This window comes from Chiloscyllium punctatum, chromosome 8, assembly GCF_047496795.1.
Source record: "Chiloscyllium punctatum isolate Juve2018m chromosome 8, sChiPun1.3, whole genome shotgun sequence".
Taxonomy (NCBI): domain Eukaryota; kingdom Metazoa; phylum Chordata; class Chondrichthyes; order Orectolobiformes; family Hemiscylliidae; genus Chiloscyllium; species Chiloscyllium punctatum.
The window spans coordinates 22,732,508-22,746,948 of NC_092746.1; the positions used below are offsets into that span (position 1 = coordinate 22,732,508).

Genomic DNA, 14,441 nt, shown 5'->3' on the forward strand with positions numbered 1-14,441 from the left:
AATTCAATCAGTCAATGATCTCAAATACCTGTACCGAGATAGATTTGATGTAATCGACTATTTTAAGGATGATGCAATCTCATTTACTGATCCTGTAAGGAAATGCTTTAGACGCATTCTGGAGAAGTTTTAGGTGAAACTGAACAAACTATAGTGAAATAAAACAATTTAGAAGTTGTGCCACCACACAAACTGCTGTCGCTCCATCACATTCATTTTAATGAAAGATAATACAGAGGGACCTCGATTATCCGCGGAGTATTTCGTTTGGTTAATCGAATTCTGGCTAATCACACGCTGGAAAACATAGTTTAGCCAAGCATTGGGACCTTGCGATCTTGCCAGATAATCCAATATTCGGATCATTGAATGCAGGATAATCGAGGGTCCTGCCTAGCTCCAAGGGGCCTCACCTTTTAAACAGCTGTTCAACAAATATTAGTACTGGAGGATTAAATCCTAAGTTTTTCAGAGCAAGATTCTTTTCCAAGCTAGATGAAATATATAGATAGTGATCCTTCCATCTAACAGAAGAGTTTCAAGTGCTTGTGTCATTTAGGATACCATTTGGTTAATGCTGTTCCCAATGGTTATTATTTTGGGTTACCTGTTAGCACATAAACATTCCTGAGAAAGTGCCTAGATTTATTTTGTATTGCTGACAATACCATGGATATGGCAAAGACAGAGCAAGACCACAACTTTCACTTACTGTAGACAGTAGCTTAATGGCAAGGGCTTGTATTTACCAGCACAGATCTTGAATGCAGTTGCTTTCCCCAAGAAGTCCATCCCAATCGAGGTTAGATCAAGGATAGTAAATAATCACTGATACCACAACATAATGAGGATCTAGTCACTGCCTCATATTTATTAATTTCTTCTTGCTATATTATTTCCAACTTCATGGACAAGCTATCTCCACTGCAAGATTTGCTGTGGAGAGGCAATCACCAATATATCTTTGATTCTCTCTGGAAGGGCCTGACAGCAAGATCTTACATGCTATAAAACTAGGAAATTGTTTCTGACACGATAACTACTATTTTCCATTTGTTCAGTGTCCTAGATAAAATAGTATCAGACTTCAGACCACAGTAGTGAATGACAAACCATTTCAAGACATGCTACTAAGTAGAATGACCAGTATCATGCAGGACATATGATATATGTAAAAGTACAAACAACAAAGCAAGATTTTCACATCACAACGATACATTTTCATGCAACACCAATGAGGAGATGACAATCCTCAGTACAACTTATGCCCAGAGGTCAGGTGTAAACAATCTTGCCCAGCAACTATTTATCTAACTGTTTCAAGGCACAAGACATTCTTCTTCAAGGATGGAGGAGAAAGAAAGAGATACATGATGAGTAAGCAGAAAGAAGATTACTAAAACTGCACACTGGGCAGAGAGTGCAAGTTAGAAATACAAATACTTGGACACCAGCAAAGGTTTCTAAAATATGCAATAAGATCAGATCAAAATGGGCATTACTGATTATGGTGCAATACTACAAAGGAACAGATGTATGTATGGCACAATAATCATGCATGAAGAGAGTAAAGAAGAATATTATGTTGATAATTATGTTGGCAATTTGTTAATAACCACATTCTGACGCCTGATAAAAACTTACTCCATTGACATTTTTCTACGTTCTAAAATGCATTATTAGGGCTGTTAATTCCATTAATGTTTTGGTTTCTCATATGGTGGAGAGTCTTCACCTTCACCAGTAGCTTCAAGACTTTTCTTTGGAATTTGTGAAATAGAGGGTTTGCTTTGTTATATTTTCCCAAAATAGCCAATTTTCTCTCAGTGAAATCATTCCAGTAATTCGTTTTTGTTTCAAATTTCCACCATCCACAGTTTTTTCGAGTTTTTTTTTACTTTTTAAAGGTTGTAAGTTTCCCACCTCAATTGCCCTCCAAGGCAGTGCATTCCAGATTCCTACCACTCTCTGGGTGAAAAAGATTTTCCTCAAATCCCCTCTAGATTTCCTCACTTTCACTTTAAAATTACCCCACTCTGTTATTAACCTTTGAATTCACGAAAATAGCTGCTTTTTTATCCATCTTGTCCAGGCCCTTCATAGCCTTACACACCTCAATCAGGTTTCCTCTCAGCTTTCTCTGCTCTCAAAAAAAAATTTTTTTTATCAAGTCTCTCTTCATAGCTAAACAGGTCCATCCCAGGCCCATCCAGGGTAATCATTTCCTTCCTATGATGCGATTACCAGAACTCCAGCTGTGGAGATGTACAGCATGGAAACAGACCCTTCGGTCCAACCCATCCATGCCGACCAGATATCCCAACCCAATCTAGTCCCACCTGCCAGCACCCGGCCCATATCCATCCAAACCCTTCCTGTTCATATACACATCCAAATGCCTCTTAAATGTTGCAATTGTACTGGCCTCCACCACTTCCTCTGGCAGCTCATTCCATATACGTACCACCCTCTGTGTGAAAAAGTTGCCCCTTAGGTCTCTTTTATATCTTTCCCCTCTCACCCTAAACCTATGCCCTCTAGTTCTGGACTCCCCGACCCCAGGGAAAAGACTTTGTCTATTTACCCTATCCATGCCCCTCATAATTTTATAAACCTCTATAAGGTCACCCCTCAGCCTCTGAAGCTCGAGGGAAAACAGCCCCAGCCTGTTCAGCCTCTCCCTATAGCTCAAATCTTCAAACCCTGGCAACATCCTTGTAAATCTTTTCTGAACCCTTTCAAGTTTCAAAACATCTTTCCGATAAGAAGGAGACCAGAATTGCATGCAATATTCCAACAGTGGCCTAACCAATGTCCTGTACAATGACAATTAATTTACACTGTCAGGCATTTTTTTGTTTAAAATTTAACTTCAATTTAGTTATTACTTAAGTTTTCAATTTAAAATCAAAATGTTAATCCAAGTTTTATTGTGCAACTCCTCACCCAGCACTTAGAAAATTCCCATTGCCCTACTTCAACAAAAATAACAACAAATATTGGAAATCTGACATAAAAATAAATAGTAAATATTTAGCAGGTTGACACAACAGGAGGAAGAGAAACAGACTAAATGGCCCAGTTATACCAATGGCCAGATAGCCGTTGTGGCTGCAGTTGTGGTTTGAGATGTTGCAGAATTCCCAACACAGCTAACTCCATAGGAATTACTCATAAACATCTGAGGGCAATTCTACAGTGTTTGTAACACTCCAAAGGAGTCCATTAAAACTGGAGAATTTAAAATATTCCAACTCATATAAGCTTAATAGCTACTCAGGAACAGCTAGCAAATTAAAATCCTACTTTCTAACTCCATAATAATTATTAAGCCGAACCCCTGACTCACGCCTTACTTCCCCAACTACACCCCCTCATCCTGACTTCTCCCTGCACTCAACCTTACCCTCTAAACTCACCTCCTAAGACCTCAACACTGCCCCGTACTGACCTGATCTGGCCCTGCTGGACTTGACATCCCACACCAAACTGACCCTGCTGTCCTGGATATCCGACCCAACCCTCCTGCACTGACCTTACCTTGAAAGATTTGAATGACCTCCCTAGTCATGTCCAGACCTGGCAACTAATCTCCCAGTACAGCCCCATCAGACCTGATTCCCTCCACTCCAACCCAACCATACCAAATCTGATGGTGTCACCATAGCTCCTGTCTCGACTGAACCTCACCAGGCATGACAAATTCCCAAACTGTTCTGACCCCTCCCCTCTCCCCAACCTTAGTGCTGCCACTGGTACAATCACCAACTTACCTGGTGCTCTACCTCCCCAACCTTCCCCACTTGCCCCACAAACCTATCTTAGTCATTATCCAAATGTCTTCAGATAGCTAGACTCTGAATTGTGACTGGAGAAGTCACTGACAGGTAAGTACTAATTTTCAACAGGATCACCACTGGTCGAATCTGTTCTGATGGTAGTTGGAATATCTGCTAATGACTTATGATTTTCAACTGAATTTTTTATAAACCCTGCTTAAAAATGCATTTGTTTACGTCTATTCTGTGCAATTAAAGTAATTGTAGTGAATTTGTGATTCTGGATATGCACAAAAGTATATTTGAATGTCTTCCTACATCAGAGAGTAATTATTTCAAAAATACTTTGTTATTCTTGAAATGTGCTATCTAAAAGCAAAGTAAGTCTTTTTATAAAAAAGTCTTTATTTATCAACAGTTGCAGAAAAATTAATAATACTATGTTTTAAAGTTGCATTAAGTACTAATGGGATGAAAGGCTGACATTTAATTATTAATTATCTTTTCAACTATCTGAAGATTTCTTTTGTTTTAGAGAACATTCAGACCTGAAGCGACTACTTAATCTTTTGAATGTACCAGCAAGCAAACAGCAGGTATGATCACCCATAGTATAGTGCCTGTTTTAGAAAAAGCAATGCTGTGCTATAAATGGGATTTATTTCACTTTAAATGAGAGAATATTTCTATCCATAGTATTTTTAACAATGAACCATGTATATTTTGGTTATGCATTATTAGCATAATACAAAAACAAAATGTTATTTTGTTAATTATTAAACAATTGTGCTGCTTTTCATTAGCATGTAACTGTCCAAAATTCAATTAGAGGAAAATTAATGAGGAAAATTGTCTCATAGGTCCTGTCCAAAATAAGCAGGATAAATGCACCCTGATTACACTCTATCAGTTACCCTCAATCATCAACAAAGTGATCAAGGTTGTTCTAAACAGTGTTATCAACCATTCCCCAAGACTCATTATAGTCCTAATCCAGACATGAGCAAAAGAGCTGAAGTGAGAGAGATTGACATTAAAGTGTGGTATCAAGGAGCCCTAGCAAAATTGAAGTCAATGGGAATCAATGGTAGGAATAATAGCCTGAAGGAATATAGTCATGATTGTTGAAGTTAATCCGCTCAGTCAGGTCTTTGCTGCATCATTTTGTCAGAGCAATTCCCTATGTTCATCCATTTTTCAGCTCCTTATTCTATGATATACTTTCCATGGTAATATTAGAAGTGGAAATGTTTGCTGATGATAGCACAGTATTCAGTACTATTCATAATTTCTCAGACACTGGAACTTCTACATGCAGGAAGGTTTGGATTGGTAATTTCCAAATAACATTCTTTTCAGACAAGTGCTAGTCAATGACTATCCAAGAGAGAATCTAAACAGCTTCCTTCAACAATTAATGGCAATTCCATTACTGAATCCTCATTACCAATATCTTCTGGTGGATATTGACCAGAAACTTAACCAGATCAAAGACATAAATAACTTCAAGAGCTGTAAGAAGCTGAGAATTCCCTAGTGAGTTCTTCTTCACATCCCTAAGCGTATCTATTAAATACAAGATATAGGTCACATGTACAATGGGATTCACACTGGATAAGTGCAGCTCAAACAACACTCAAAAAGCTTGACAACATTTAGGGCAAAGAAACTGACTTGGTTGTTAGTGAATCCACGATCTTCATCATTTCTCTCCTCCAGTGTATGCCAGTACACAGTGGCAGCAATATGTTCCAACTAAGTGATGTACTGCAGCTACATGACCAGGCTCCTTTGACAGCAACTTCCAAATCAGAAACCTTTACCATTATCACCTAGAATAAGGGCAGTAGATATATGGAACTATACCACCTACAACCTCCCCTTCAAGTTACAAACCATCATGACTTGGAAACATTCCTCTATTCCTTAATTTACAAGTAGTTAAATTCCTAGGACCTCCTTCCTAACAGTGGGCTTACTTATATTCTAAAGACTCCAATGAGTTCAAGAGCCACCATTATTTCAAGGACAATTAAGAATGAGCAATGAATACTGACCTTGCCAGTGATCCCTACATTTCAGGAATGAATTAAAAAGAATTAATGTCCTACTCCTAGGCGTAGGTTCACGAGGTCAATTCCTGGAATGGCAGGATTGCCTTACACGGAAAGACTGAAGCGACTGGGCTTGTATACCCTTGAGTTTAGAAGACTGAGAGGGGATCTGATTGAAACGTATAGGATTATGAAAGGATTGGACACTCTGGCAGGAGGAAACATATTTCCGCTGATGGGGGAGTGCCGAACCAGAGGACACAACTTAAAAATACGGGGTAGACCATTTAGGACAGAGATGAGGAGAAACTACTTCACCCAGAGAGTGGTGGCTGTGTGGAATGCTCTGCCCCAGAGGGCAGTGGAGGCCCAGTCTCTGGATTCATTTAAGAAAGAATTGGATAGAGCTCTTAAAGATACTGGAGTCAAGGGTTATGGAGATAAGGCTGGAACAGGATACTAATTGGGAATGATCATATTGAATGGCGGTGCAGGCTCGAAGGGCTGAATGGCCTACTCCTGCATCTATTGTCTATTGTCTATTGTCTATTGTTGCTATGCTGCATAGCTGGGTATTAGGGGAGGTGGAAGCGATCCAAAATTGCATGTCTCCATAAAACCTGACTGACAAACTGTTGGTGAAACCTAGGCACTTATTAGAATATTTATAATTTTGAAACTAGTTTATTTGGTAACTTTTACCAGAGCATTTTATAAATATTGAGAATTATAACTAACCTAATTGTACAAATTGTCTTTCTTTCTAATGTCAAGAATGAATGATTGATCAATATAAGTGTGGAACTATGGCAGAAAACAAGAGATGAATTGTTTTGTTTGTGTTTGTTGTTTTAGTTGCCAGCTTTAAATGTTGACAAAGGCCATGGAATAGTCACTAAATCACAACAGCAACGTTTTGCTCAAGGGAAACAAAATGATGGAATTCGATATGGGGAGCAGCAGCAACAGTCAACTGAAGCTGTGGAACTTGAAACTTTTAGGTATTGAACACAAGAATATAAGATGTAAGCGTAAGACATTCAGTCAATTCCATGATTTAATAACATAATGGATGATCTTCTATCTCAACTTCATTATCTCACATTATCCCCATAATCTCTAATTCCCTAAATATCCAAATGATGTGTAGGCCTCCATTTAGATTTTTCTCTGCAACTAAATAGTAATAGCTCTTAGGTAGAGAATTATAAAGATTCATAGCACATTGTGCTCTGGTTGTCGTCTGACCAAGACCATGTACATTTGCAGTATGACTTCTTTATGCTTATGTTCCAATCCTGTTTATTACAAAGGATAACATGTAGTTTTCTCCCTATTAGGTCTTTGATTAGCTGTAAGATTTGTATTCAAGGATACTAGATCTCTCTGAAAATCAGTATCTTCAAGTCTCTGAAACAAAAACAGAAATTGCTGGTGGCAACATCTATGGAAAGAAAGCAGAGTTAACATCTTGAATCCGGTAACTCTTCATGAGAACAGGAATCACCGGACTTGAAGCATTAACTCTGCTTTCTCCCCACAAATGCTCTCAGATCTGTGGAGTTTCGCCTGCAATTTCTGTTTTTGTTTCAAATCACAGTGCTTTGTTTTATCTTCAAACCTCTCACCTTTTAAAAATATAATCTGTTTTCCTATTCTTCCTACTAAAGTGGCAAGCTTCAGATTTCTCTATAGTTCATCTGCCACTTTCTTGACCACCTACTTTTCTACATCTCTTAGAAGATTTTTGTATTCACCTCACAGCTTATTTTCTCACCTAGTCTTGTATTATCAATAAAATTGGATACATTTCACATTGTCCTCTCATTTTAGTTATGAATAATCATTACAAGTTGCAGAATCAGAATACTTTGTGAAAATCCAGTTGCATTAATACACCTTTGGTTCCCACCATCAACTCTGTTAGTTATAGTCTAAAACTACTCAAACATTATACTAATGCTTCCCAGTCACATTTGTTTGGATTTTAAAGGCAACAATGATGACACTTGCCACAGTCTTCAAAGAGGTGTATCTATCCGTTTGTCCATGTATTTCTCTTGTCTAAGTTTTAGTTTATATATTGCAAGCATTATTCAACAATGATGTAGGAATATAGAAATTAAGAGCAGTTTTTTGAGCTTGCCCATCATTCAATTAGATCATGATTATTGTGGTTATTGACTCAATTCCATTTTCCTGTCTGTGTCCCCATTTCCGTTTCTGTCAAGCAGGGTAAGAAACAATCTCATTGAAGTCTTTTAATTTTAATGCTGGGCATTAAAATGCAGTTGTTTTTCCGCACTAAAGTAAAATTTTTGAGAATCTGAAAAAAAGTCAGAATATGTATGATAGATTAAGATATAGTTTAAAATATTAAAACTTTGCAAGTTATTTTAATGCTGTAAGTTTTTAAAATCATAATTGAGAAATTTAACCTTACACAAATTAAAAATTAGTTTTTCAGGTCCAATGATGCTCCTCCCAATTATGGACTTAGTATGTTTCAAAAACCCAGGCACACACCTTACTCAAGGTGTAACATTTTCAAGTTTGTGAATCAGAGTTAATAGCAGGTTCTCATTAGTTGTGATTACTACTTGATCGCAATTTGCAGGACTTCAGTAGCATACTGTATGGAGAAGCATAAAATTGCAGACAGCAAATTCTGGATTTTCACAATTAACTACTATCCATTTCAGAGAAATAATAATGGCTAACAATTATGTTTCCACTACTATTCAGACATTGTGGTTTTCTAGATGCACTGTTACAATGTCTCTAATAATAGATTCTAGCAATTTCCCTGATACTGATGTCAGGTTAAATGGCCCATTGTTACATATGTTCTTTCTTCTATCCTCAGTAATGGGTTACATTTATTGTATTTTAATCAGGGCGGACTATTCTGAAATCTTGGTAATTCTGGAAGATGAAAAACCAATACATCTGCTTTATCCGCAACCATCTGTTTTAAACCCAAGGTGTGGGGCATCTAGTTCAGGAGATTTGTTGTCTTTGAATCACATTCATTTCTCTAGTATTGTTTCCATGTTTCTTTAAATTTCTCTAGATTTAGGCCCTAGATTCCTCACTATTTTGATAATATTTTGTGCTTTCAATTGTGCATGTTTTCCGAGTACAATGTAGAAAGTGTTTATTTAATGACTGCCATTTCTTTGCTTCACAATATCATTTCTCTTGTAACTGCATAGAGACCCACGTTTAGTTTTGATTTCCTTAAACTTTTATGTTTCTTGCTAGTTTATTTCTTAATGCTATTTTTTCTCTCTGTCAATTCCTTAGCTATCCTTTGCTAAACTCAAGAAGGAACAAGAAGTTTCTTGTCAACAAATGAGAGTCAAGGTTATTACAAGTACAACAAGGGAATACTGTGGATTGGTGGTCTACATGACCAAATTGCTTCTGCAGTCTGAAACTTCTGCTATCTTATTTTTTTCCTGACTTCTACCACTTCATGGGCACTTAGGGAGAGGTGACAAATGTTGTCCCAGTCAGCAACACCCAGATCCAGTGAAAGAATAAAAGAAACTGTAGTTTCCCACCTGCTGATATAAACAAGGCAAGCCTGTGATTTATGCTGTTTATGGCTTTGCTATATTGTTCTTGGGTTCCTCAAATTACACACAGTATTTTAAGTATGTTCTAATCAATGCCTTATGTACATCTGTGACATCTGGTGTATTTTATGAACTTTTAGAACATAGAACATAGAACATAGAAAAATACAGCGCAGTACAGGCCCTTTGGCCCTCGATGTTGCGCCGATCCAAGCCCACCTAACCTACACTAGCCCACTATCCTCCATATGCCTATCCAATGCCCGTTTAAATGCCCATAAAGAGGGAGAGTCCACCACTGCTACTGGCAGGGCATTCCATGTACTCACGACTCGCTGAGTAAAGAATCTACCCCTAACATCTGTCCTATACCTACCACCCCTTATTTTAAGGTATGCCCCCTCGTAATAGCTGACTCCATACGTGGAAAAAGGTTCTCATGGTCAACCCTATCTAAACCCCTAATCATCTTGTACACCTCTATCAAGTCACCCTAAACCTTCTTTTCTCCAATGAAAACAGCCCCAAGTGCCTTAGCCTTTCCTCATACGATCTTCCTACCATAGCAGGCAACATCCTGGTAAACCTCTTCTGCACCCATTCCAGTGCCTCCACATCCTTCCTATAGTATGGCGACCAAAACTGCACACAATACTCCAGATGCAGCCACACCAGAGTCTTATACAACCGCAACATGACCTCAGGACTCCGGAACTCAATTCCTCTACCAATAAAAGCCAGTACGCCATATGCCTTCTTCACAGCACTATTTACCTGGGTGGCAACTTTCAGAGATGACTTTTATGACTTTTTATATAGTGAAAGCATATTTATTTTGAGTTATGTATTTAAATCATCACTAGTTTTCTTTGTTCATCCACAGCATTCAGCTACTTTTGTTTGAGTGTGACATCTATTACTTGTTTCTCCTCCCAAAAATATTTTAATTATATTCATATTAAATTACCTGCTCACGGGGATGAGTTGTCTGTGTTTTCCTGATCTTCCTTACATTTTCCCTCACTTTGTTAAACCTCCAACACAAGTGTTATTCATACATTTTGTGATTGTGCTCCTTATGCCCAAGTCATGGATAAGTCATGTATAAGTATTAAGACAAATTGAAGTTATATTCACTGATGCTTATCCACAAAACTATCCTGGAGACCTTGGACTGCGACTGCATGGATTGCCTTTTTTTCAGTTAGTCTTGGTTTGGTTAAAACACATTAATATTATTGCACTGTTTTTCTTGTTCATTTCTCCTTTCCAATTATCTGATGCACTCACATTTATTTTCATTTCCGTTGTTTGATACTCTATCTTTCCTATTCTCCGGTTTCTTTTGATCTCCTTTCTGTTTGTTGGCCCTGTCAACAATTCTCCTTCCAAACTACATTTGCCTTTTCATTGATATGTTCCCTGTGCTGCTCCGGTATTTTTCTGTTATCCTTTTTTCTAAATTTGTGATAGCTATTGTGTGCTGTTCTGCATCTGCTATGCTTCACTATCTTACTCAGATCCCCTCTTAGTTTCTATTTACGAACCATTTATATCCCAGAATTTCCTTTTGTTGCTTTATCATATATGTTGGTCATGAACTGAAACCTTGGGTTCAACAGAGGACTTCCCTGGAGCAGCCTGATACATTATTTCAGTTCTCGTTGTGCTGATCAGAAGGCCAAACTTATTCCATGCATTGGAGAATGATGATGCTACATTGCATGTCCACATATGAAATAGAAGCTAATCCAACAACAAACATAAAATTATGAAAACGTCTTTGGAGACTTTGGTCTTTACCACGTATCACCTCAGATTGAATAGCTTCCCATTTCATGCAATGTCCACTATCAATGCCAGGACCCAAGGCCTGGAAGGCATCGGACAGCATGGCTGAGATTAACATACTTGAAGAGGATTCACACTAATATCCAATCCTGTTTAATACTATTAGTGGCTGAAGATACATCAGAAGACTCTTAACAAGGACTCCCAAGCATGCTGTCGAGAAATCATTGAACCCTTGCAACCTCCTCGGGCAACCTTCATTACCTTTCAAAGGTGCTCATGATTGACTGTGTGAAAGGCTTTGGTTACATCTAATTGTGAGGTATACAGGTCCAAGTTGTGTTCTTAGCAATTCTCCTGCAGCTGTCTTGACATAAAAACACCATCTCAGTACTTCCTCGACTACTTTTATGACACCATATTGGTTCTCTGTTATCAATGAAAAAGCTATTGGTCACATATTCCCAAGCCTTTTGTATTGATGACAAGGCAAGAATAGCCAAAGCAAGTGTAATTGTCGGCAGATTTTGAACATGGGTCTGGAGTGAAGAGGAAATCTGCTGATCAAACTCTACCTACAAATCTACAGAGCAAAAGTTCTGCCCACTCTGCTGCACGCACATGAGATTAAGACTCTATCAGGATCATGCCAATAAGACAATCTGTTTCCATTTGAGATGTCTTCAGAATCTTCTGAGGATTGTACAGCAGATGAAAGTGCCAGACTCTGAGGTGCTCACATGATCTGGTGTGCCAGTCATGCTTCTAGATGGAGATTGAGTTGGGTTGGTCGTGGAGCCAGAATGCCATACATATGCTTACCAATACAAATCTTCTATGAAGAGCTTGAGTTTTTGACAGTTAAAAGGAGTGTTGTGAGGAAACTCTGAAGGCTTCTGTTAGGAGATTTGACATTGATATCAGGTCCTGGGAGAAGCTTCCCAAGAACCTACTAGATTCCCCTTCAAAAACAAGCATGTTTGAAAGGTAGAGAAAAATTTCATGGAGGAAATCTTGAGCCAATTATCAAGGAGTAAAAGGATAAACAGCATATTATAAGCTAATACTTATTGCTTTGTACATTATTCCTGTATCTGTTTTAGTCCCTAAGGCCTCTCAAACTGCCAATTTAAAAGTGAAGAGAGAGAATTTAATGTAATGTCCCTACCTCTGGGCCAGAAGGTACAGGTTCCATCTGGTCATAGAGGTGGGTCATAAAATGTGTGAACAATATGACTTAAAAATATTGAGTAAACTGATTCAGTCAGGAATCAGTGGTCTTTGTTAGGTACTGTATACTACGTTCTGGATAATTAGAAGTTAAAATGTCTATGAGGACTTCAGTAAAGCCTTTGATAAGATCCCTCATGGCAAACTGGTACTAAAGTTGAAGTCACATGGTATCAGGGGTGAGTTGGCAAGTTGGATACAGAACTGACAGTCTTAGGTGACAGAGGGTAGCAGTGGAAGGATGCGTTTTTGGAACGAAGGGTTGTGACTAGCAGTGTTCCACATAGATCAGTGCTGGGACCTCTGCAATTCGTAATGTACATAAATGATTTGGAGGAAAATAAAGCTGGTCTAATTAGTAAGTTTGCATACAATACAAAGATTGATTTGGAGATGCCAGTTTTGGACTGAGGTGTACAAAGTTAAAAATCACAAAACACCAGGTTGTAGTCCATAACTATAAGGTGAAGGTGTTGGCCAACAAATTAGCTAACCCGAGAATGCAACTTTTAAAAAAAATGGTTTTGTGATTTACACATGAAAGAAGTGAAACTATCACTGTATTCTAACAGATGAAAGGCTTAACAGACAATCAATTTTTCAATGTATAATTTCAGTTACATCACACTGTAAATTTTTGCTGTAAATTCTGTGTTAGGATTGAGGCCTCCATTATCACCTGATGAAGGAGCATCGCTCCGAAAGCTAGTGTGCTTCCAATTAAACCTGTTGGACTATAACCTGGTGTTGTGTGATTTTTAACTTAATACAAAGATTGGTGGAGTTGTGCATAGTGAGGAGGATTGTCAGAGGGTACAGCAGGATATAGATCAATTGGAGGCAAATGGCAGATGGAGTTTAATCCAGACAAATGTGAGGTGGTACATTTTGGAAGATCAAGTACATGTGGAAATTATGCAGTGAGTAACAGAATCCTTAGGTGTGTTGATATTCAGAGGAATCTGCAGGCAGTGCAGGTAGATAAGGTAGAAAAAGGGACTTACACCTTGCTTACCTTCATTGGAAGGGTAATTGAATATAACGATAGACAAATTATGCTGCAGCATTATAGAACTTTAGTTAAGCCACACTTAGAATGTTGTGTACAGTTCTGGTCACCACACTACCAGAAGGATGTAGATGCTTTGGAGAGGGTACAGAAAATGTTTACCAGGAAGTTAGGGGAATTTAGCTACGAAGAAACGTTGGATAGACTGGTTTGTTTTCAGTGGAATACAGGAGGTTGAGGAGCGACCTGATGGAAGTTTATAAGATTGTGAATGGCATGGATAGAGTGGAAAGTAGGAGGCTTTTTCCCCAGGGTGAAGGGATCAATTACTAGGGGACACAGGTTCAAGGTGCAAGCAGGGGAGTTTAAAAGAGACATGCAAGTTTTTCACACAAAGGGTGGTGAGTGCTGGAATGCATTGGCAGAGGAGGTAGTAGAAGCAGACACAATAGCAGCATTCAAGAAGCACCTGGACAAATACATTAATAGTAAGGGAATAGAGGGATACGGATCCTGTAAGTTTTAGTATGAAAGGGCAAAATGTGTCAGAGCAGGGTTGGAGAGCCAAAGGGCCTGTTCCTGTGCTGTATTGTTCTTTGCCCTTTTTAAAGGGAGACCTCCAGAGTACTGTGTTGCAAAATTTCACAGTGATAGAATGCAGGTTAACTTCCTGTATTTTGTTGTATTCTATGTTTGGCATCAATATGTCAGGTATGAAATGGAAAATAGCTGCCCATAGAAATAAGACTTTGGTTAAAGGACAATATATAATTAAATATCGTGAGCCTTCTGATGGTTAACTTGAGTAGTGCTGGTGATAGCTTGGCAAAAGGTTGACCAGATGAAGCACATTGGGCTGAATTTTACCAGAAATTGATTAATTATCAATATTTCTAAATTTCATGGAGGGTGTTTCTCCATGAGCTCTAGTGAAAATCATGCTAATCTCAACAATTTTCCACCTTAACTATGCACCACACCTCTATGGCACCCTGTT

General features: G+C 38.3%; 1 protein-coding gene across 1 annotated transcript in view; it reads left to right on the forward strand.

Moving 5' to 3' along the window:
• nek10 (NIMA-related kinase 10) overlaps positions 1-14,441 on the forward strand; it is a 235,924-nt gene that overhangs the window by 32,403 nt on the left and 189,080 nt on the right. Inside the window, exons 3-4 of the mRNA XM_072575222.1 lie at positions 4,315-4,375; positions 6,689-6,834. Coding sequence (XP_072431323.1) covers positions 4,315-4,375; positions 6,689-6,834 — 207 coding nt within the window. The remainder of the gene's footprint in view (positions 1-4,314; positions 4,376-6,688; positions 6,835-14,441) is intronic.